Source organism: Cyprinodon tularosa, unplaced genomic scaffold (genome assembly GCF_016077235.1).
Source record: "Cyprinodon tularosa strain WSP-4 unplaced genomic scaffold, ASM1607723v1 ctg313, whole genome shotgun sequence".
NCBI classification, from domain to species: domain Eukaryota; kingdom Metazoa; phylum Chordata; class Actinopteri; order Cyprinodontiformes; family Cyprinodontidae; genus Cyprinodon; species Cyprinodon tularosa.
Genome location: NW_024039023.1, coordinates 1,610,235 through 1,633,705, shown reverse-complemented (window position 1 = coordinate 1,633,705; position 23,471 = coordinate 1,610,235). Strand labels below are relative to the sequence as shown.

The window sequence follows — 23,471 nt, the reverse complement described above, 5'->3', positions numbered from 1 at the left end:
GAAACTCAACATTCAAATCTCTCTGTTTGTATGTCAATACTGTGTCTTACCTTCGGAACAGTCTTCTCCGATGTACCCCTCATCGCAGAAACACTGACCATTCACACAGCGACCTTTGTCCTGACAGTTGTTGATGCAGCTCAGGTCTGCACAGCTCTCCCCTTCATATCCACTGTCACATGTGCACCTCCCATTGACACAGCGCCCTCTGTTGTTGCAGTTCTCTGGACAAGCGAGGATAGAGCAGCTTTCTCCTGTGTATCCCTCATGACAGAAGCACTTGCCATCAATACAGTAACCCCTTGCCAGGCAGTCATTGAGACAAGCTTTCTGACTGCAGTCTTCCCTACTGAACCCCTCGTCGCACACACATTGCCCGTCGATGCACCTGCCACGGTTATTGCAGTTGTTTGGGCAGCTCAGCTGACTGCAGTCTTCACCAACGTAGCCCACATGGCATGCACAGCGTCCCTCAATACACTCCCCACGCCCATAGCAGTTTGACGGACAGGTGTGTATGCTGCAGTCTTCACCTGCAAAGCCTTCATCGCAAACGCACTGTCCATTAACACAGCGCCCCTTCAGCTGACAGTTGTTCGGACAGGAGAGTTCGGAGCAGTCATCTCCATGAAAGCCTGCATCACAAGAACACCTTCCGTTGATGCACTGGCCTCTGTTGTGGCAATTATTCACACATGCAACCTGGCTGCAGTCTTCACCTTGGTACCCAGAGTCACAGATGCAGACTCCATTGAAGCACCTTCCCCTGTCATTACAGTCATTCAGACAGGTGAGCTGAGAGCAGTCTTGTCCACTGTATCCAACAGTGCAAATACATTTACCATCAACACAGAAACCATTGCCACGGCAGTTATTGGGGCAAGAAAAATCTGCACAATCCTCCCCACTAAAGCCTTCATCACAGTAGCAGGTGCCATTAACACAGCGTCCCCGGTCATAGCAGTCATTGGGACAGATGAGTTTAGAGCAGTCTAAGCCAGTCCAAGGTTCATCACATATGCAGTCTCCCTCATCGCAGCGACCACGGCCAAGGCAGTTGTTCAAACACCGACTTTCAGAGCAGTCTTCCCCAAAGAAACCATCTGAGCAGACACAAACTTCTCTTTCGCAGACTCCATGGGCTCCACAATCCATTGGGCAGGTCTTGAGGGCACAGTCTTCTCCGGTGAAGCCCTTGTAGCATTCACATTTTCCATCCACACAGCGGCCACGGTCCTGGCAGCTCGTGGGACACTCGCCCTCAGTGCAGTTGGGCCCCCTCCAGCCAGGATCACATATGCAGGCGCATGTTTCAGCGCTGTACTTTCCATGGCCGTTACAGTATAGTTTCGTTCCTAACTCTCCTGTTAAAATAAAAAAGAGTTAAATAAATTGACGGTTTGGGGATTCTCTCATCATATTTTATCAAAAGGTTCACTGTAAGTGGATTCATGATATGTTGGGGTTGACTTTGCAAAAAAAAGTCAAAATCCGACACAAGTAAATCCCAGGCACAGATAAATCAAACGAATGTACTGAGTAAGACTTTTGGCATTAATGGGTGTTACAGCTTTACGGAGTGTGAAAATATATTACATAGAGGATTGTATTTCTCTGCTGGCTTGTAGGCATACCTGTAAGCTGTTCACTGCTGCATTGATCCCTCAAAGCTGAAACTTCTCCTTCAAGCATCTCCAGACGGCTCATGAGCTCTTTCAGGCCTGGAAAGTCATCTTTACAACCGCAGGCCTGCCGAGGTATGTTGATGCGATGGGTGAATAAAATCTGGTTTTCCCCATTAAAGGTATGTTCAGTGACATGGTGGCCCTGTGGAACTGCTGCTATGTCTTTAGAATGGACCCGTGCACCCTCAGGTGACTCCAGGTCTACAGAGCACAGGGAACTTTCAGGAACGTTGATATTATAAACATGACTGAAAACCACTGGATGGTCTGCACTCGGAAAGGTGACATTGTGTTCTGAAGGGGGAGAAAGAGTCTGTCGTTTATGGCGGAGGATTTTCTTGACAAATCCAGCATTTGTTAAACTAATCAAAGTAATCAGAAGAAGGAAGCCTAGAAGACTGTGTGTGCCCATGCTAGACGTATAGAAAAGGTACTGGGGAAAAACTTCTGGTTTCAAGGGCAATGCTGCTCACAACGAACAATCTGAAAAAGACCAACAGATAAAAAAACTGTTTAAGGTTACGTTTAAGTGAAGTTTGACTTTAAAAGTTGTTAAAGGGGAGTTTATTAAATCATGCTTAATTAATGCAGAACAAATGTCTGTTTGAAAGGAGTTAGTCAGACATGACGGTAACCAAACTGGGCTTTTAATCACACCCAAACTTAAATCCTTTTCAACTGATTGCTAAGTCATAGCCTATGAAAGCCTGTTTCAAGCATTGCTATGAAATCTGCTCAAGCTTTTTGGTAAGCACCCCAAATATCATAGCAAGCATGGGAGATGCCTTATCCATATGTATTTATGGAGCAATGGCTGTCAAAAAAAAAAAAAAAAAAAAAATATATATATATATATATATATATATATATATATATATATATATATATATATATATATATATATATATATATATATATATATATGTATATATATATATATACTACCATTCAAAAGTTTGGGGTCACATTGAAATGTCCTAATTTTTTAAGGAAAAGCACTGTATTTTTCAATGAAGATAACTTTAAACTAGTCTTACCTTTAAAGAAATACACTCTATACATTGCTAATGTGGTAAATGACTATTCTAGTTGCAAATGTCTGGTTTTTGGTGCAATATCTACATAGGTGTATAGAGGCCGATTTCCAGTAACTATGACTCCAGTGTTCTAATGGTACAATGTGTTTGCTCATTGGCTCAGAAGGCTAATTGATTATTAGAAAACCCTTGTGCAATCATGTTCATACAGAAACTCATAGAGTTTCTGGAGCATCATATTTGTGGGGTCAATTAAATGCTCAAAATGGCCAGAAAAAGAGAACTTTCATCTGAAATTCGACAGTCTATTCTTGTTCTTAGAAATGAAGGCTATTCAATGCGAGAAATTGCTAAGAAATTGAAGATTTCCTACAACGGTGTGTACTACTCGTCTTCAGAGGACAGCACAAACAGGCTCTAACCAGAGTAGAAAAAGAAGTGGGAGGCCGCGTTGCACAACTGAGCAAGAGGATAAGTACATTAGAGTCTCTAGTTTGGGAAACAGACGCCTCACAGGTCCCCAACGGGCCTCTTCATTAAATAGTACCTGCAAAACACCAGTGTCAACATCTACAGTAAAGGGGCGGCTGCAGGATTCTGGGCTTCAGGGCAGAGTGGCAAAGAAAAAGCCATATCTGAGACTGGCCAATAAAAGAAAAAGATTAAGATGGGCAAAAGAACACAGACATTGGACGGAGGAAAACTGGAAAAAAGTGTTGTGGATGGATGAATCCAAGTTTGAGGTGTTTGGAAGATCACAAAGAAGAACGTTTGTGAGATGCAGAACAAATGAAAAGATGCTGGAAGAATGCCTGACGCCATCTGTTAAGCATGGTGGAGGTAATGTGATGGTCTGGGGTTACTTTGGTGCTGGGAAGGTGGGAGATTTGTACAGGGTAAAAGGCATTCTGAATAAGGAATGCTATCACTCCATTTTTCAACGCCATACCATACCCAGTGGACAACGCTTGATTGGAGCCAATTAAGCGCTGTCAGTGATAGTTGCATGATTGCACAAGGGTTTTCTAATCATCAATTAGCCTTCTGAGCCAATGAGCAAACACATTTTACCATTAGAACATTGGAGTGATAGTTGCTGGAAATGGGCCTCTATACACCTATGTAGATATTGCACCAAAAACCAGACATTTACAGCTAGAATAGTCATTTAACACATTAGCAATGTATAGAGTGTATTTCTTTAAAGTTAAGACTAGTTTAAAGTTATCCTCATTGATAAGTACAGTGTATATATATGTGTGTATGACTCTTTAACTATATGTGTGTATATGTGTAAACAAGTATATATAACAAGTGCATATTTTGCTCTAACCCGCTAGGCCAACACTCCCTATATACTCTTTTGTGCATCATTTTATTAGTCAAACTCAGTGTAAACTTAGAACAAACGGTATTGCCAAGGAGAGTATTAGTTATACTGTTGAAGTTATAAAATACAGTCAGAGAGCAGCTTTTCCTTTCCTCAGGCCATAGTATATATCTGTGAGTAATAAAACATTATTTGATGCTATATTCAGGATTTTTATAGTATTTGCATGTTAACGCTATTATTCCGCACTAAGTTGCACATTCAACTAAAGTTATTATAGTGTTTTTCAGACATAATTCAAAGTTTTCCATTTTATCTGTGCAGTTTGTGTATATGTCTACAGACTGACATGAAGTGAACTGCGTCTGCAGATGATCAATGTCAAAACAAACCAGATATACTACTTAAAAAATACCTTTCTGGCATATTTGAAAATATTAAGCATCCCTTCAAAAAAAAAATCTCAAGAAGAAAGAATCCACAGCTGTGCTGGCACCTTTGCATCTTCATGTGTCTCTGTAGAAACATCAAAGCTGCTCTGATTCAACAGAACCCACACTAACAGGAGGGGAGGGAGTAAAAAAAAAAGTTTTCCCTTAATCCACCTACAAGATTTTCAGATGAGTTTTACACCTGGAAAATGACAACGCCCCAATTTGTAGGAGGCAAACAACAAGCTTCTTGCTCGTTGTGGGAAAACCTTAGCTTAGCTTTCAACAATCCTCCATCAGTATGTTAGGGATGACAGATAAAAACAGATTCAAAATGCCTTTTGTTTCGACCACACTCTTCTGTATCACTTGGAACAGCTTCCCTTAGTTTACAGGTTACAGGAGATCCACTGGCGATGCTGCGTGAAACACAATCCACAACCTGCTTGCAAATACCCTTAAGCCTGGTTCCTCTGGTCTGCTACGGCGTCTGGTAGACAGGTTACTCCTGTACAGAGAAGCTGCATCTTGGCAGTGAGAAGGGATTCTGTCATCTTGTCTATTAATATTGGTAGCATGCAAACCATTGAAAAATGAATTGCAGACTGAAGACCATACCTGCACTTTTAAAGAAAAGACTTGTTATGCACCTGGGTTAAATCTCAGGAGAGCTTCTAGAAACTCATGGGAACTTTAACAAAAAGAGAAATTTAAGATAAATGTTTGTTGCACCTGTGTAACCAAGACAGCAGATTTCTTCCTTCCTCTTATAAATTTGGAAGGACATTTTTATGCCACAGGGATACAAAAGTCAAAACAATTCCACATTAATCAAAGGTTTTGGTCTTTTTAACGTCATTTATGTTTCTAGCACCATCCTTACTGCTTTACAGTTCAGCATGAAATCAATCCAACTATAAATTATTCCTACAATTGGAAAAAAGCCTCATAAAGGTTAAAGTAAACTTATACACTCATAGCTTTAATCTATAAAACCCTTCCCACCAGGGTTTCATCTGACACTAAGTCAGACTTTTAAGAGACTGATGACAATTATTAAGAAAAGGGATTTTACAAACAAAACCTGGAACCTAAGAAAACATTACTTTAATAATATGAGAAGCAAAAACAAGTTGTGGTTAAACTTTCCTGTAAGTTTGCCATATGTTTGCTGTTGAGGAGAGCCAATAAAGCAAAGGAAGAAGAGTTTCAGGTAATTTACCTCCTTTATCGTTCTCACCGTGGTGCCTTTAAACTTTTCTCCTCTTTCTGACTCCACATACTCTTCTCTTTCCACTGAACTCAACTTTGACCTCACTTCCCTTCTTCCTAGCACGTCTGCCAGCATCTCTGCTTTTCTTTATATTTCAGAACAGATATCAAACAGAGTTGGACTTTCACAAGTTCTCACACATGTGGTGAGCAAACTGGGATGTAATTAACAGCTGTAAATCTAAAAAAAAAAGTAAATAAAAACTTGGTTCTGCATGAATTTTTTTTATCTATATCTAGAAAATTTTGCAAACAAAGATAATTTTGGGGTGTTCATGGTAAGGCCTTCATGGTAAGGAAATCCCATAAAGATGGGCTGCACAGTGTCACAGTGGGTAGCACTGCTGCCTTCAGCAAAAAGCTTCCAGGTTTGATTCCTGTCCCATGGTCTTTCTGCATGGAGTTTGCATGTTCTCCCTGTGCATGCGTCCATTATCTCTGGGTACTCCTGCCTCCTCCCACAGTCCAAAAACAACAAATTTCATTCACCTGTCCAATTCTGCCCGGTTGCTCACACTTCTCATCTGATCCAGCTACTCCTGCCTCTATTTGAAGAGCTTGCATCCAGTCATCAGAGGCAGAATATTCTTGTTCTCTCTAACCAGTGGTGAGAGTGTTTTTAGTGTTCTTTGGTGTTTCTGATTTCCTGATCCTGACCTGTTCTGCATCTCAACCACTGAGCCTGCCTGTTCTGATCCGTTTACCTGACCTGACTTCGAACTCCTGGCCCTCTGTTTGGCAGTGATTCTGACTAATGTTGTGTTTTTCTGACCCCCCCCCACACCAGCCCTGTTTGGGTTGTTTGTTTTAGTAAGTTTTATTTTTTTAGGCTTTTAGAGCCCAAGTGAGCGTCTGGAATCCCCCCTTAATGGAGGGGTTCTATCATGATCTTGGCACTGATGAGTGGCTTCATTATTCATTTCATTCACCTGTCCAACTCTGCCCAGTTGCTCATTACCTCTCATCTGATTCTTAGCTACATTCATGGGCGTAGGTTTGCATAGGGACCATAGGGACATGTCCCTACCAAAGTTTTGAACCGTCCTAATTGTCCCGACCAATAATTGGATGTGAGCAACATGTTTATAATTTACAGCAGTGGCTCTTTTCCTCTCGCAGCTCCTCTGCCTGGTCTCTCCTGTCCCTTTCACCTAGCAGCGCATTGAACTGTGCTGCGCTGTTTAACTCCACTCTCATTGGCTGTTCTGCCTTAGGTCCCGCCTTCTCTCTTTCTGATTGGCTGTTTTCTAGTCCGCTGTGCTTGGAGCACAACATTGAAAATTTATTCACACTAGAATGCAGCGGTTACTACAATTAATATTAGACTATGAAACTAGTCCCAATAAAAAAAATGAATATCATGTACACTAAAAAACAAAAACCTTTTTTTTTCTTTTATAAAACGAAATATTCTGAGTCAGCCAGGAGTTCTGAAGACACAAAATGGGCAAATAAAGGCTGTAAGCCATCAACATTTCTGATTCTTAGCCACAGCCACCTAAAAAAGAAAATGTGACGGTTTCCTTTTTACCAATATTTAGTTGCTGTTACTGGTTTCATTTTTTGATGACTCTGAGGAAGTTCAGGTATAATTATTAGCAGGTGTTATTTCTCTTATAGAGGAAAACAACAAGAAATGGCGGCTAAACATCTGCTGTATATCGTTTAAAAAGCATAATTAGGGTTCCAAATAATAATAATAATTTAATTGACTATTTATACTTCTAGAAATAGGATAAAGAGAAGAACAAACAGATGAAGAATATTAACATTGATTTTATCTTACATAGATTTCCACACAGTCTATAAGTAAATTAGTACAAACATTAATGTCTGGTAAAAATGCTGGAATCTGACTGTTTATTTTGGATATTATTAAATTACAGATAAGATAGTGTTATATTGTCTTTTATAATTGTTAAAAGTGATTTTATATTTTAATAAACTTAGGCTCATTCTCAGTGTTGTGTTTGTAGATGATGCCACTAAAAAGAAAATATACATAAGGAGCTATTTATACAGTCAGACAGTAGCAATATAGGACAATGATAAAAGGTTGTGTTACATTTAATCCTTTACTATTAAAAATGCACTTATACATTATATGATTATAGGAAACACAGATATCCAGTAATAATGATGCAGGGCAGCTTGTAGGTGAAGCAGCTGCCATTCAGTGCTTCAGGTGACGTCTAAATAAACCAGGTGAAACTAAAATATTTCCACATGAGGAGTTCTGGATGGAGAATTTTGATTATATATATGTATTGTAGTTTTACAATTTTGGTATAATTACTGATCTAAGTGGGTTGCTCTGTTGGAAAAAGACACATTTTACATTTATATTATGTTTTAGAGTCTTTATACTCCAGTTAATGATGAATCAATTATTAAATTAGTTGACGATTATTGAAATAATCAATTAATGCTTCAAACATTGATAAACAGCATCTAATGAGTGTAGTGTTTTTTTTATTTAATTTTTATTAATGTAGCAAAATTATGCTTTTCTCTTTTAACATTGAATTCCTCTTATCAGTACGGATGCTCACATCGAGCATAAAAAAGGGCGTGCATATTGCATAGCACCAATGACACCCGACCAATCGTGTCCCTACCAAAGTTAAAATCAAACCTACGCCCTTGGCTACATTACACACACACATATACTTATGTGATATCTAGAATGACTAATTAATAGTCATGTATTTGGGCTCTAAGAAGACGTGGGAGTACCTGGAGAGAACCCACACATGCAGAGGGAGAGCATGCAGAATCCCCGGATTCAAAATTATTTGCAGCTTCCCACTGTTACTATCAGAGTACACATGCATTTGCTGTTGTGTGCATGTGTGTGTGTGTGTGTGGGGGTGGGGTGGGGGGCGTTGACTCATAGAAATAGTGCTTCGAGTGACTGGTAAGACTAACAAATTGTCATATAAATGTGCACCATTTTCCACTTATTTAGTTCTTCCCATGGCTGTCCAAACTGAAGGGAAGTTTTATTCTCCCATAACCGTAGCTCTGGTTCCTTGGTGAGGCTCCTGCAGCTCATATAGCGCACAGACCAGCCGGAAAGCCTATCCAGACCACAACACACATCATGCGGTGTGAGACGAGGGCAAAGTGCCCAGCATGTAGAGACAGAGTCTTATGCCGTAAGCCAAAGAATAATGTAAAAAAGATATCTATCAGTAAGAGAAAGTGGAAGACCAAATTGTTTTCCATCCATTTGACCTGTGGCACTGTTAGAATTGCCTGACAGTGTATGACTGCAGCCGTTTCAGCTGCCAGGTGGTGCTCAGTACACTTCTGAAGTGGCACAAATGTCATTGTTCCAATAATTCCTCTTAGCGTGGAGCTTTAAAACATCTCCCAACTCTCACAACTCTGTCTCCAAGGTCTGGAGACAGAGTGAAAGAAATCATTGATGTTGTCAGAATTTATGCTTAAGAAAATCATTTGTTTGTTTTAAAAAGCAACTGCCACTTTTCAGACTCACCAGACACTGTGTTTATGTGATGTTTATGCGTAGTGTATTCAAACAGCAGTTCTTACAAAACAAAAACAAGAATACATCATTCAGAGCAGGACTGAGGGGAACCAAGGACATCTCATGTGAAGCTTAGACATGGGCAGACAATTTAGGGAGAAAAATTAAAGTCTAATATAACCTGCTCAGTAAGCTATAATCTTTTTGCCGGAGCTTTAATGCGTTTTTTTCCTCATGTTGGCAGCAAGAAGGAAACTTTCCCACGTGGAAAAAAAAAAGAAACTGGGAATTTTGGCCCTCGCCTGACGACATCTGTTTTGCAAAGTCAAGGAAAAGAAAGAGAAAAATCCATGAAGGTACTTATCACGTATCCAGACGGTGAAAAGACAGGGCGTTTAGTTAAACTTAAAGTGCAAATGCATGAGTGGAATAGTAGTGTCTGTGGCATCAGTTCTGAGGAGGTCCTCCTTGGTGACGAAGCACCGTCACACACCATGCAGCGCTGCACATCTGAACAAACTCCTCATCGGAAACACTGACGGAGGAGCATTGGGACTCCGCAGTCAGCACAAAACAAGAGCTCCACTTGATTTTTTGTTATGTTGTTTGTGCAAGTATTTTTAGTTTCCATGCATTCTGCAATCCAGATCCATTCCACATCTGGCACAGCTGGGAATGATCTCACATAGCTTTACGGGAGCACTCACTAGGGCTGAGAAACTGCTGAAAAAAATACTGTACCTGATTAACTGATAAGTTTTAACCACAACTGGCCAGACTTCCTTAAGGGAAGTTTAAAGTTTCACTCACTTCTCCAGTGAGTCTGAGAAAATCCGACTAGCTTTTCAATAAAGCAAACTGTTTTTAGAAATCAGCCCATAAAATTAGTTATTAAAGCATTTTAAGTCGTACTATATTACCCTGCAAAATGAATTTGCCCGTTTTCAGTCGGTTTCACATATGGTGACATTACAACCACAAACTCTAGTGGATTTTATCTGGTTTTAACGTGATCCAAATTTTTTATCTGCTTTTATAAAAGCAAACCCATCCAAAGTGGCAACTCTACACAAACTTCCTTAATCCCAGTCAGATGGCAAGGAGAGCATGTATTAAAATGCAGTCACTTCCGCTTCTGAAATGGATTTATTTGGCTTTGATTAAAACCATTGGGCTAAAGCTCTAACTGCATGTTTATGGCCGCTGTGCTGTGGGAAGGGCAACTTCCGCCCAGGTCTCAGGTCTCTTTCAGCCTCAAAGTGTTTCTTTTTTTCTTTTTTTAAACCAGGACTGCTCTGTAATTGTCGAGCTGTGTGGGACTGCTTTGTTTAAGACGTTTGGTGGTTTATTATTTGGTTTGGATTTACCTTGTGTTAAATTATGTTTTGGTTTTCCTGTGCTTTGATGTATTTCTTTTTTTCCTTGTATTCTGTACACATTCCTCCCTCCGTCGCCTCTGCACATGTCACCTCCCACCGTTACCGCGTTCTGTTTATTGTGCTCACCTTGGCTCCTATTTTAACAACTACCTCCTTAGCCTTTATGAACCTGATGGATTAATTCTTTCTTTCTATCAACTTAATATTTCAGTTTTGCTCAGTCTGTCATTTAAAATACATTTTTATTGTTCCTACGTTCATGTTCTGCTCCCTTCATGTTTTAGCAAACTTTGCCGGTTTTTGCTTTACCCCACGCATCATTTCCACCATTCCTATGTCATGTCTGCATTTGCACTGAACACATTTCGAGGTACCATTTACTCAGAAAAATATAGGTAACTTTTTCCACACAGAAATTCTTTGTAAATTTCACTTAATAATTCATAAATATACGTTAATATTACCTACTAAGGAAAGTTTGCTTAACAAACAAAATTAAGTAGATTTTTTTTTGCTAGTACATTTTGCAAAGGAGAATCTAGAGAAGATGATTAATCTAACAGTCATGTTTCTATACTATGGGAGGATGCTGGAGTAACTGGAGAGAATCCACATATGCACAGGGAGAACATTTAAACTCCATGCAGAAAGATCCTGGACTGAGAATAAAACCCAGAACCTTCTTGCTGCAAGGCAACGAACGGGGCTACAAACTGCACCACCGTCCAGCCAACAAGGAAACAATATTTTCTATTTCTGACCTAAAAATGGACAGGCTAGGAAAAAAACACCAAGTTTGCTCCTTATACACAATCAAATTTTACTTGCATTTTTTAAGTTTAATTACAGTAAATTGTTTTGTTTATACTATTTGCTATGATGAATTAAATTGAGTTGTCTTTCAAATTAATTCTAAGTAACACATTAAATAAAAGGTGTAATTTTGAAATAAAGGTGCTTAGATGGCAATTTTCAGTGAATTTAACATACGAAATGAGGGAATATTTACAGGAACAAAAACTTTTTCAGTGTGGGTCTTTCATTGAGATTTTAAAATCTGACATTATTTCACTCCATCCATTTTACAATTACATCCAAAAGCATAATGGTGGCACTATCGTGCTTAACAGTGTAAACTTTTTTTTTTACAGTTTTTGTTTGACCGACATATGAGTTTCCCTCTGGGAAAAGACAAAAATTATTTTGTCCCCAAACTAGGTTATTTTCTCCCTGACATGTCGGCTGCGTATCACACAAAGGTGAATCAAAGCGCACTTAGACTCATTCAGCGTGACAGAAAAGAGCTGAATACAACTGTGCTAAAATATTTCAGAGTCTTTCAAAATTATATAGAAAATAGTATATAGTATTTCTAATTTCAGTTTAGAATGACACAAAAATCTTTTTCTAGCAAAAAATGTCAACCAAGCTATTATGAAAAGATGATTGAAAAGCTCAAGGTCCACATGCTAAGCAGACACTGCTGTTATATAACATGGCAAGCTCTGTTAAAAGTGGCCTGCAGAGTGAGATATGGGTATTTAAAAAAAGCAAGTTACCCTGATAACCCAACAGCGTCCACTTTTCTCAGGCTAAAGGTCCGTTGCTTAAACTGCTAACCGGATGCCCAGAAATAATTAAACACCCTTAGCAGAAAATAATGAGGTGTATAGCTGATTTACAATCGACCTCTGGCACTCTGTGTCTGGGTCATGGAGTAGGAATCTGTTTAGGAGCTGAAACCCAGCTGTCCGTCTGTGGGGAGAGAGGGTGATCTTAAGGATACACTCCAAAAAAAAAAAAGGAAAACTCCTCTGCATGTTAAAAACATGGCTTAAAGAAATGTGAGAAAAGAGGAGAATGATTGCGGTCCTCATCAGCTGAGCATGAAGTGGAACCTGTGACTCAAACTTTCCACACAAAAGGAAAGAATTTCAACTTTAAACCCCTGCTGCCAGATTTGGACTTCAATTAAGCACAATTAATGGGCTGGATTGGTAGAGCGTTTTCCCTCTGATTGCTGCCGAATCCCTGCGCCCACTTTTCTCCACATCTAAGCTTCATGGTGGGAAAATGAATGCTTTAAAAAAAAAAAAAAAAAATTGCTCTAACGGAGGTAATGTGGTAAATTGCAAAGCTGCAAAACCTAAGCAGACAGACAGACAGAAAGAAAGACAGTAGGATGCATATGGATTCCAAACAGTAATGAACACAGATAGACTGCTTTTCTATTATCTTTGGACTTCAAGCAATTAAGTCAAACTTAACAACTTCTGCAAATATGAAAGAAACAAAGCATTGAAACTGATCTGAAATACCCAGCAAGCATCCACATCTGTTAGTCCCTTTAAAGTGTAATCACCTCTGCACATCTGCAACATCAAAACAGAAAGCTTTCTCTGATGCATGAATGCATCATCTTACCTGTGATGGTAAGATTGAATATTCTCCTGCATTCAACACGTGGAGCTCATCCAAGGCTCCTCAAATTCAGCCCACCCAGAGAGAGGATGCTTTGCTCTTTCTTGCGTCACTGCTCCAAGCAAGGTGGCAGGCAGCTCTGTCAATCCTCCCTCAGCCAGGCTCCTTATCTTCCCTCACCGTTTACAGCTCAGGCTGGGGCTCAGCTTCGTTTCTGACAAGAGAGAGAGAGAAAGAGAGAGAGTCGATGTGGGAGGAAATGTCTTTTAAAGCGTAAGGAGTGTTTAGGTCAAACACCCATTGGTTTTTAACTCCAGCCCTTAAATAGCCGTCATTCTCCCTCCCTCCTTGCCTTTCACAGCCCTGTCCACCCTCCCTTTACTGCAGCTAATGGATGCAGAGCTAAGCTGCTGCCTTTAAATGAGATGCCACTGTTACCGGGAGTCATGACAGAAACGAGCAGAGTATGTGGTTGTGTAGGAAAATTAAAGGGGGAAAGCCGAGCAATGAGAGGAAAGTCAAGGAAAGACTGCAGACAGCAGGCAGACCTTTCCCTTCAACCGATGTAACTTTATTATAATGATTTCTGATTTTCTCCTTTATGATTTAAGGAAAGCAAGTCATGGTTAGAAAGTTTACTTTCATCTTTTTGTCTTTACTGAAGACCTACAGTGGAACTAACAAAGTCACAGATTCCTTTTCAAATCTCCAAGTTTTTTTTATTATGTAAAAAAAAAAAAGACCAAGATAACTTTTTTCTCCTTTGTTTTTCCAAGTGTTTCACTTTATGCATTTCCTGCTGTTTGTACGCTCTAGATGACGCCATTTTAGAGCATTTGTTTGAGTGTTTGTAGATTTGCTTTTTACTTAATTCTTGTGTTTATTTTATATCATTATCTGTTTTCTCGGTCTACTCTCAGTTCCCTTTGTCATGACAGTATTCGTTTCACCTGTTCATCATCCTCGCTGCTTGCTCTCACCTGTCCTGCTCCAAGCCTTTCTCCACAACTCCACCCTGGTTTTCATTCCTCACTGCTGGTTTCTTAACTCTACCTATCCCCATACTGTCTGAATCTGTCCTGTTTTCCATTGTTTTTTCTTGTTGTGTCTGTGTAGTTGACTGTAAATGATTCATTAAATAAATTATTTAGCTTATTTGTTAACATATTCTTCAGCATTCGGTCTTTGAGTCGGAACTTCTCAGCATTCTGAGCCATATTTAGCCTCTGCAGTTTGAAAAAAAAACTTTATTGATTGTGAAGAAAACTCTTTAAATTTTAATTCAGGTTTGAGCTTTTTCAAAGTGTTTTTCTCCCTCTAGGGAAGCTATGTTACCATTAATCTAGAGACATGTTTTGCTTGTCGTCATTAGGTGCGGGGCGGTACGGTTTCTAGACTCAGGCATGCCTTTTGGAATAATGCCAAAGGTTCAGCCTTGGTTTAATTAGACAATGGTAAACTTTCTCCACTTTTTTTTGGAGTCTTTATATAGTATTTTGTTAAATGTACCCAAATTAAGCATTTATCTTCATAGTATATAGGAGATTGCTGCCACATGTACACAGGCAGTACTTGCCAGAAATTCCTTATGCTCTTTCGATGTAGCCGAGGCTCCTCAGCAACATTATGAGTTAAATTCTCTTCTTTCCACCAATTTTGGGGAGACCTCAAGTTTTTGCTAATATTACCAATTCCCCATATTCTCTAGACTGGATTCTATAGTAAATCTATGGGAAGGTATTTATTACTCTTCTAGATTGAGACCCTCTGTCCTTCTGGAACATCAGAGGCTCTATAGTCCATAGGCTATAATTAGGAAATGTTCAAAAAATTATTAAAAGGAGGGCCTTTTTTACCGTTCATTAGGGGAACTTTAAATCAGTGGTTCTCATAGGTTTAACATTCACACCCCCCCCCCCCCCCCCCCCCCCCAAAAAGAAAAAAAAAGAAGTGGAGCGTATAGAAATAGAACAGAATTCAACTTTATTGTTATTACTCTGTGACAAGCACAAAGCAACAAAAGGAACTCTCTGCATTGAACCCATCGCCCAGGGAGAAGTGTGGGGTTAAGGGTCTTGCTCAGGGACCCAGAATGACAGTCAATGGAAGTGGGGCTTGAACACTAGGACACAACTCCCCCTCCAGCTAAAAGTAAATTCAGCACTGATAATGATAGCACAAACATACTTATCTGCTTATGAGCATTAATATTTCTTCATTAATTCATTTCCATACCTCCTATCTGCATTTGGTTTTTTTTGTTTTTTATGTTCCTGTATCTGTATTTTGTATTTTCATCTCTTTTTATTTATTTTTTGTATTATTTGTAAAGTGACCTTGAGTGTCAAGAAAGGCGCTGTTAAATAAAATGTATTATTAATATTATTATTATTATTATTATTATTATTATTCACATTATTTTCTCTTGTAATTAGTTTTATATCTACAAAGGATCACACGCTTGTATACTTATTTAACTTCAATAAGTGCTGTGTATTGAGTTTAAATGTTCATTTAGAACATAGCCAGGGTGCATATATCTAATTACACTATTTTAGAACTTTATGTTCTTTTCTAAAATATTAAATCCATTTGTCAATCCAGTTGTAAAGTCTATAGCTCAAATAAAAGTGGCACAAAAGCTATGAAATATTATCTTTGTCTAATTTTTTATAACACATAGCCCACCATCTCCCATTAGGAATACAGTAGTTGCTCCCCAGCTCTGTCAAAGAAGGTAAAGTGTGTACAACTATGGAGCACGATTCCTCCTGGTTGCACTGTTTAGGTTTAATCTGATAAATCACTAAAATTACAGAGTGAAATCCATCTCTTGCTCCTCAAGGAAACATTTTTTCCTCTTGCTCTGACGCTTTTTTCTCTCATGGACACGTCTGAATTTAACAGATGGGACTAGCGGGGAGCGGACGCATTCTTTATTTTGAACACCCCAGACATGTTATTCTTGGAATAAGTAAAGCAAAATGCTCCACGGTCTGTAACGATATCACTGTTTGTGACCCTGAATGTGATTAATGAATCATAAAGCCGCTTGAAGCTCAGTTGGGGTAAACAGGCAACGCTATGCGATGCAGAGTCTGAATCCACGGTTTATTCCTGATGTTGTTGGAAAAGCATGAGCAGCAAAGCGTGCTTATGTTCCGCCGCATTTAAAAATATACACTTACTCGAAAGAAAGAAGAAAGCGACCTAGAATAAATCCGGATCAGTCTAATAGCACATAGGAAGTAAGTAGCTTTGTCACTTTGCATTGCAAGAAATGTAAGAAACACTTGCCTTTCCGATAGGAGATTATAGGGAAAATGAAGAACATACTGTATATCGCAAAAGTATTCACACCCAGTGAACTTATTTAAAATTTTGATAAAACCAAAGGGTTTCTTTTTTTAAATTGAGGAGTTTTTATAATACATCCTTTGCACCCGTCTTTAATAACTCTTTAATATTCTCTTTTGCAAGGAAAAAAAAGATAGAGAAACAGGATTTTAGAAAATTCTTAAAAATGAAGATAGAAAAACTGTTTATTTATATTCACCCCCCTTTACTCTGATACCCTAATATTATATCTAGTCCGAAGGAGTCCCAAGACAGGTCAAGTAAACAGATTAAAACAAGAACAGGCAGGCTCAGAGGTTGAGAGGCAGAACAGGTGTCATGTTGGGTTCAAGGCGTCTAACCCACATGCAGAAACCACTCTTGGAACAGGGAAAAAGTTAAATGATTTATTTACAATGTTTACAAGTTTATGGAGCACAGGTTCTGGGTTCTTCTGACTGGTTACGGGAGGGAAGCCACTGAGGAGGACAGAGCAGTTAGAGTTGATCCAGGAAATTTTTTAGTTTACAGGTGCCAGGGATAAATACCTGCTCAGAGAGGATTCTGATCAGCAGAGGGGGAACCTTGTGAGTCCAGAGGCTAGTCGGCAGCCAGAGGGCAGAGGCAGAGACTGAGACTGAGTGCAGGCAGGCAGATTCCAGACAGAGATTTCTTTCTCCAGGATTTCAGGTTTCAGAAAAGTCAAGATCTGTGAGGCAGAGAGATACAGGGTCAGACAGGTTCACAAAATCAGGGTTTTCAGATCAGGCAGGCTTGCTCAGGTTTTACTAACCATTACTGGCAAACACTCTGGCAGGGAAGTGTCAGCCTCCTCCTCCTTAAATAGGTCTCCTGATGAGCAGACAGGAAACAGGTGTGTAGGAGTAAGCTCATGCCCTCACAAGGAAGATTTCAGGCGCCCTCTGGTGGAGAAAGTGGGCAAGCCTCCGGATCAAAACAACAGGAAATCAGAAACACTACGGTAATGCTGACCCACTCTCCCAATTAACTCTAGTAAAATAGTCTGTTAGGATAATAATCCTTTAAGATGTGTGACTTTATTACACCTTGGTATTGGCTGCCTGTTGCGTGTCAGAAATGATGTTTTCCACAATAGCTAATCTAATTAGGACACTTCCTCTGTCTGGATATACAGTTATAATCTTCATTTTGTATGTGGCAAAGATTTGGAAATGGAATGAGAGCGGTGTCCTTCGGCTAAGAACAAAGTGTAATATTTTGATAAGGCTGGAGCCATGGACGCCTAATCATCTGCTAACATGTGTGATGTAAAAAGTTATGATGTGGCAGACTGGAGATGTATAAAATGCCTTTTTATGTGTTAATCGGGGCCACTTCCTGAGAGGTGGACCCGGAGATGAGCAGCTGTCTTCTGTGCATTCTAAGCAATTTCTCTGATCTGAGAAAGATTACAGTTTCTATCAGAATTTGTTGTCATGTCTTGTGGTTATTTAATCCATATAAGTTATGAAGTGTTATTTAAAGTGTTTGTCCCGAGTGATTTCTTCTCAGTGAAAGGAACCAAAGAGATAGAGCATCAAGGAGCATACATAGAGCCTATCTTTAACATCTGGCCCTGATGACTGGTACCGGGCAGCTTAAATAAAGGCAGAAGCAGGTGGATAAGATGAGTAGTAATGAGAACATGGGCAGAATTAAACAGGTGAATGAAATGAGTAATTAAGCCAGTCGTCAGCATCAAGATCATGACAGAAACAGCCAACAGGCACAAAGTAATTCTGGAGCAGCTGTAGAAAACCGCAACAAAACAGTTGACAAGGATATCAGTTGGAAGGAGCGGTAAAATGTTTAGTTTTATGTCCTCATTAGGCACTAATTAGTACAATTACAAAAAGAAACACTTTTTCTTGTAATATGACAAAGGTGCTAAATGCAGAGAATGCCCCTTTTTCTGAGGATAAACTTCGAAATTGTGTTCCTTTATTTTTTAGCACATGACACTCTTTAGCTGGATAAGCCCCCAGAATGTGGTCTCAAGAAGAAAAAGGAGGAATGAGGAAAAACTAAGCAGGGGTCCCCACTCTGCATTGATTTAAGACTTTACATGTGTTTCAGATGTGTTACACCCTACAAGACAGTATGTACAGTATTTAGGAGCGAGACAATCAACATATGCAGGCTACTGCTGCTTAAACTATAAACATGGGACATCTAAAATTATACCTACAGTTTCAGGAATGTCTGCAATGAATGGAATTAAACACTTAAGCAAATATATTTTCCACAGAACATGTCTTCCTCTATAGCCATAAACACTTCTTGGTATTAAAGCATTCAGTATGGATGCTTCTGCCATATTCAGCTGCTTAGCGTAATGCCTTGGTGTTCCTGGAGACTTGTTAAAAATCTGTAAACATGCTGTAATATTGAAATGAAAGGATTAGAGATCTTTAAACATCTTGTAATTACTCCAGGAGGGAGTAGAGAGATGTGTGATGTCATGGGGATTTGGTTCATGCTTTTGGGCTCAAAGCAACAAAATGTCAGCTTCAGAGAATTAAAAGAAAGGTCAACGGGTCAGAAAAATGTGGAAAATGTCCCAATGAACACTATAACACCCTTTACTTATAGAAAAATTGTATTCCAATTCTGCTTTAGACAGGAATAATCACCTTTTGCTCTCATCACTAAAGATATTACAGTTATTTTACATTTAGATTGGGTGGCAGAGTGAGTGACTAAATTAACAGAATTAATACATCAACCAAAAACGTTTTATTCAGACTCATTATCCACAGTAAACAAAACAAAAAAGAAACACATGAAAGGCAGGATATTCATCCATTAACATTGGTTAATGGATGAAACAAAGGTGATTCCATAGATTAGAAAAGAACCTAATTAAGCTTTATACGCCATTAAAAACATGGTGAACACAGTGGATTTCTCATTTTTCCACAGTCAAGCTATTTAAATCCAGACTCCTGGCCTTCAAGCAGGTAAATATGGAAATATGAGTCGACAAATGAGTGTAGCTTTAACTATTTACTTAGACTAACAAATGTATTGAAGATAAAAGCTCAGATTTTAGTTTTTACCTTTGTTAGCTTTCACAGTTTGTACGCCCCATAGAACCCACTGTATGATCTGTGAGATGACTTCTAACTTTGTATTTTCCTCGTATTTTTTTTTTATTGTTAATATTTAAAGTTTACTTTACTGCAATTAAAGGTACACTATGCAACCAGTGTTGATTTTCCAGCGAGGCTCCCCCCAGAGGGCGAAAGTAAAAGTGCACTGTCGTAAATATGCACAGCTGTTCTCCTGGTTTCTCCGTCAAGCCAGGCGCGGTTGTTTTGAGCTTAGCAGACAGGCGAACCCAACGAATGACTAAGCATCTGACGCGCGTGATGCGCCGCAAACGCGCTGCTGCCCGAGATGGAAAAATTTAATTTTTGCTGCTCGACGCGCCGCGTCAACCAATCAGAGAAGCTGATCTGGGAGCTGGCTGGGAGAGAGACACAGCGCTGATGATCAGAGCGCTATGATCACTCCTCTTAAACAGTTTATTGACGCCTAAATTAACTTAAAATGCAGAAATCTGCCGGCACAATATGTTCGCTTTTATTATCCTGCTGCCTGCAGTTTGGATTATTTAGATGAAAAACACCTACCAGCTGCCGCCGTGAACCGCGAGGAGGCGACCCGGCCAGAGGCTGCTGATGAAGGGATTCCTACTGTCGGCGCACCGCTGGTATGTGGGGGTCTGAGCGGCTCCGACAGAAAAAATATTGTAAGGCAGGATGATAATCTGAATGAACTGACTGCACTGATTACGTTTTCATGTGTATTTTCTCACTTAAAAACATATTAAAACTACTTTATTCCCACTGATCACACCAAATATAGCTGCAAGGCAGAGAAAGGATAGTGAAGCTCCGCCCAACGCGCGTCAGACACACTTTTGCACCGCGCAGCCAGAGCAGCAAAGCTGCTTCAGCCGCGCGTCAGAACTAACTGGTACAAGCAGTAAAAATGAAGCAGCGGACGCGATTTTGCTGCTTTTGCTGCGTCTGGTGTGAATGCAGCACTGCACAAAGATCGCCACTGTGCTAGCAACGAGCATGCTTTTAACTGGGGGCGTGTAGCAGTTCTCGCCGTAAAAGCAAGACCGACTCTCGCGAGACTTCTGAGCCTGTGGGTGGGGGTCGGTGCTCCTGCAAATGCAAGTGCAGTATTTCCCCCACAGACCACCAGGGCGGCCGAGAATACCTTTGTTCAACCTGAAATGACTCATTTAGTCATCCATAACGTTATGGAACACATTAATTAACTGAAAAATGTTGCATAGTGTGCCTTTAAAAAAAAAATTTGGTTTTTTACCTTTATTTTACCAGGAAATAAATCCATTTAAATCTGGAATCTCTTTTACATTAATGTTCTGGCATTATGACTTGTTGATTCTTGAAGTTTACTTTCTAAAACTTTAAGGATACTTTCCTGAAAAAAAGCGAATACTCTCTTACTTTGAATTTACAGGTCACTTTATACAAACAAAAAGGTTTTTCACAAGCTTTACCAGTTATTTTCTTTGTTTTTACTTCACTTTTACAGCAACCTTCACCCCTAAAATGATTCGGCTGTAAACACACAGGACCTGATCTTACAAATTTCAAATAAGAGACGCTTAATTGCATGAGCAATTTGTGTTTAAGTAGGCAATAAATAGTTGTGTTGCAATAAGTAGGCGTGTTGTTGATGATCTACAAAGATTGCTCACCCGTTTCAACCTGGGCTGACAACGACTGGTTCCTCCCATTAAGTTGAGCAGATTGCATGCTCTAATTACATTTTGAGAGTGGCTGTCATTAGGCCACTCGTCAAAAAGATGGCTTTAAAGCCATGAAGATAAAATTAATAATAATGATGATGCTGAGTTTTAAAAAATCCTCTCTTACCCTCTTATTGTATAAAGATTATCTGTCGTCCCACTGCACCTGTGCCAGCCTGTGTAGACATTTCTTTCTTAAAAATATTTTACTAGTTATTTTTGATGGTCCAAAAAAAGTTTACATGCACACAGAATATTTCTTCGTCCTCTTTCATCGTGCCAATCCTTGCTATATGGCCATAATCAGATATTTTATTATATCAGTTTTCACCTAAATTACAAGCGTACTAAAACAGATTGAAAAACTGCAGCCGCGGATCAGCTTTAGAATTGGAAAATCGCTTTGCACATGGTAAATCTTTACATTTGCATATCCTCCACCCATGAATTTGCATGGTTTAATCATTAGAATATGACCCGCAGATTGAAGAAGGCAAACATGGAAAAATAATTTGCACACACCGTCTGCTGAAACACAAATCACTGCTTCTTATTTTGAGATCTGTGTATGCAGCTGTTTTAAGAGACACAAACTTTCTGAAGGTCAGATCCACAGTGCATAAGCCTATATTGCAAGGAGGAGAGGTTCAGATGTACACAATCAATAAAAAAATCCAAATAGACATTGACTTTACCAGTGATCCCACCTCAGGAGTAAAAAATACATAAAAATAAACAAATTCTGGGACTTGAAAAAACTTCTATACAAACCACATTCTCAGCAATAAGCAGAGGGCACATATACTCTATTTACTGCAGCTACATAAAACATACAGTATTGACCCGAATATAAGACAGGGTTGTTGTCTGGGGTCGCTACACAAAGGCCACAGCAGAGGGCTGCAGTTTTTTGTAAAGCCAGTGATCTCACTATGGCTAAGTTTGTATTTTTTTCATTTTTATTACTACAGAAAAGAAGTTACACGGATCCTACAGATTGTGAGTCGCTGCCCAGAACAGAGTGGATCAAAAAGCAGACGTTTGAGGCGGAGTTATGACACCAATTTTTAAATAATGGTGGTCAACGCAGCATAGGCATCAAACAACTGTCAGGTAGCAAAGAAATACGGTGTTACGGAGTGCAATGTCAGAAGAGGGCACGTTCAAAAAGACCAGAAAAATGCAAACAGCAGAAGAAAAGCTTATCAAAAAATTGCAGAGCTGCAGTGTGAGAGTTGGAGTGACAGCGAGTGCAGCGAGGCAGAGGAGTAAAAGCCTCCTGCACGTTCTGTGAGCAAAGTTCAGATTGCATTCCAGTTGAAATGTTGCAAGATTTTTTTTTTTTTATAAATGTGTCATTACTTTGTTTTTTTGTTTTCTTTTTTACATTTTATTGTTTAATTGCAGGGTTGCTCAGTGGCGCAGTGGATAGCACTGCTGCCTTGCAGCAAGAAGGTTCTGTGTTCTAAAACAACACAGAGTGTATACAAAACAAAATGTCATTATGTACAGCTTTCAGACAGTGAATGAGCAGTATTTATAAATAATTTATATTTATAAAAAATATTTCCAAATATAGTTCTGCATGGGGTTTGCATGTTCTCCCTAAGCATGCGTGGGTTCTCTCCAGGTACTCCAGCTTCCTCCAACAGTCCAAAAACATGACTGTTAGGTTAAGTGGCTTCTCTAAATTCTCCTTAGGTGTTAGTGTGTGCGTGAATGGTTGTTTGTCCTGTTTGTCTCTGTGTTGCCCTGCGATGGACTGGTGACCTGTCCAGGGTGTACCCTGACAGCTGGAGATAGGCACCAGCACCCCTCGCAACCCCGCTTGGGACAAGCGTGTCAGATAATGGATGGATGGATTAATTGCACAAAAGTCTCAATGCAATAATATTTCAATGAAATTCTTAGCGCTTCAATATAAAAGGGTTTACTTACACAGAATATATTTGGTTTATCTTTTGTTTTTCGGGGGGTCATTTTGTTTTGTTCCTAAAAACTGGTCCTGAAAAGAGGCGGTCGGGTTATAATCAGTGTCGTCCTGTATTCTGGTCAGTACAGTATTTTCTTATCTGGTGCTTGCACGCTTCCCATTTCTAATATCATCCTGGGCAACTGCCCATTTTAACAAGAGAAAAAAAAAACACCACTGGTTACCATATTTAAAACACCTTAAATTAAGTGAAAACATATGTAGGAACTTTTTGAAGCTTCAAGCTTACTCATCTTCCTGTAAGCATATAAGCGAGTAAAGTGGGAGGAAGCACAAACCCT

General features: G+C 39.4%; 1 protein-coding gene across 8 annotated transcripts in view; it reads right to left on the bottom strand.

Annotated features, from left to right (window-relative positions):
- The window catches only part of zmp:0000000846 (tenascin), an 83,735-nt gene that overhangs the window by 38,532 nt on the left and 21,732 nt on the right, over positions 1-23,471 (bottom strand). Inside the window, exons 1-4 of one of the 8 annotated variants that reach the window (XM_038292498.1) lie at positions 16,800-16,822; positions 13,052-13,262; positions 1,635-2,168; positions 51-1,364 (exon numbers count right to left, since the gene is read on the bottom strand). In XM_038292498.1, coding sequence (XP_038148426.1) covers positions 51-1,364; positions 1,635-2,097 — 1,777 coding nt within the window. In that variant the 5' untranslated portion in view covers positions 2,098-2,168; positions 13,052-13,262; positions 16,800-16,822. Of the gene's footprint in view, positions 1-50; positions 1,365-1,634; positions 2,169-13,051; positions 13,379-16,799; positions 16,823-23,471 lie in introns of those variants that run through there. The other 7 variants (XM_038292497.1, XM_038292495.1, XM_038292499.1 and 4 more) reach the window with 7 other exon arrangements.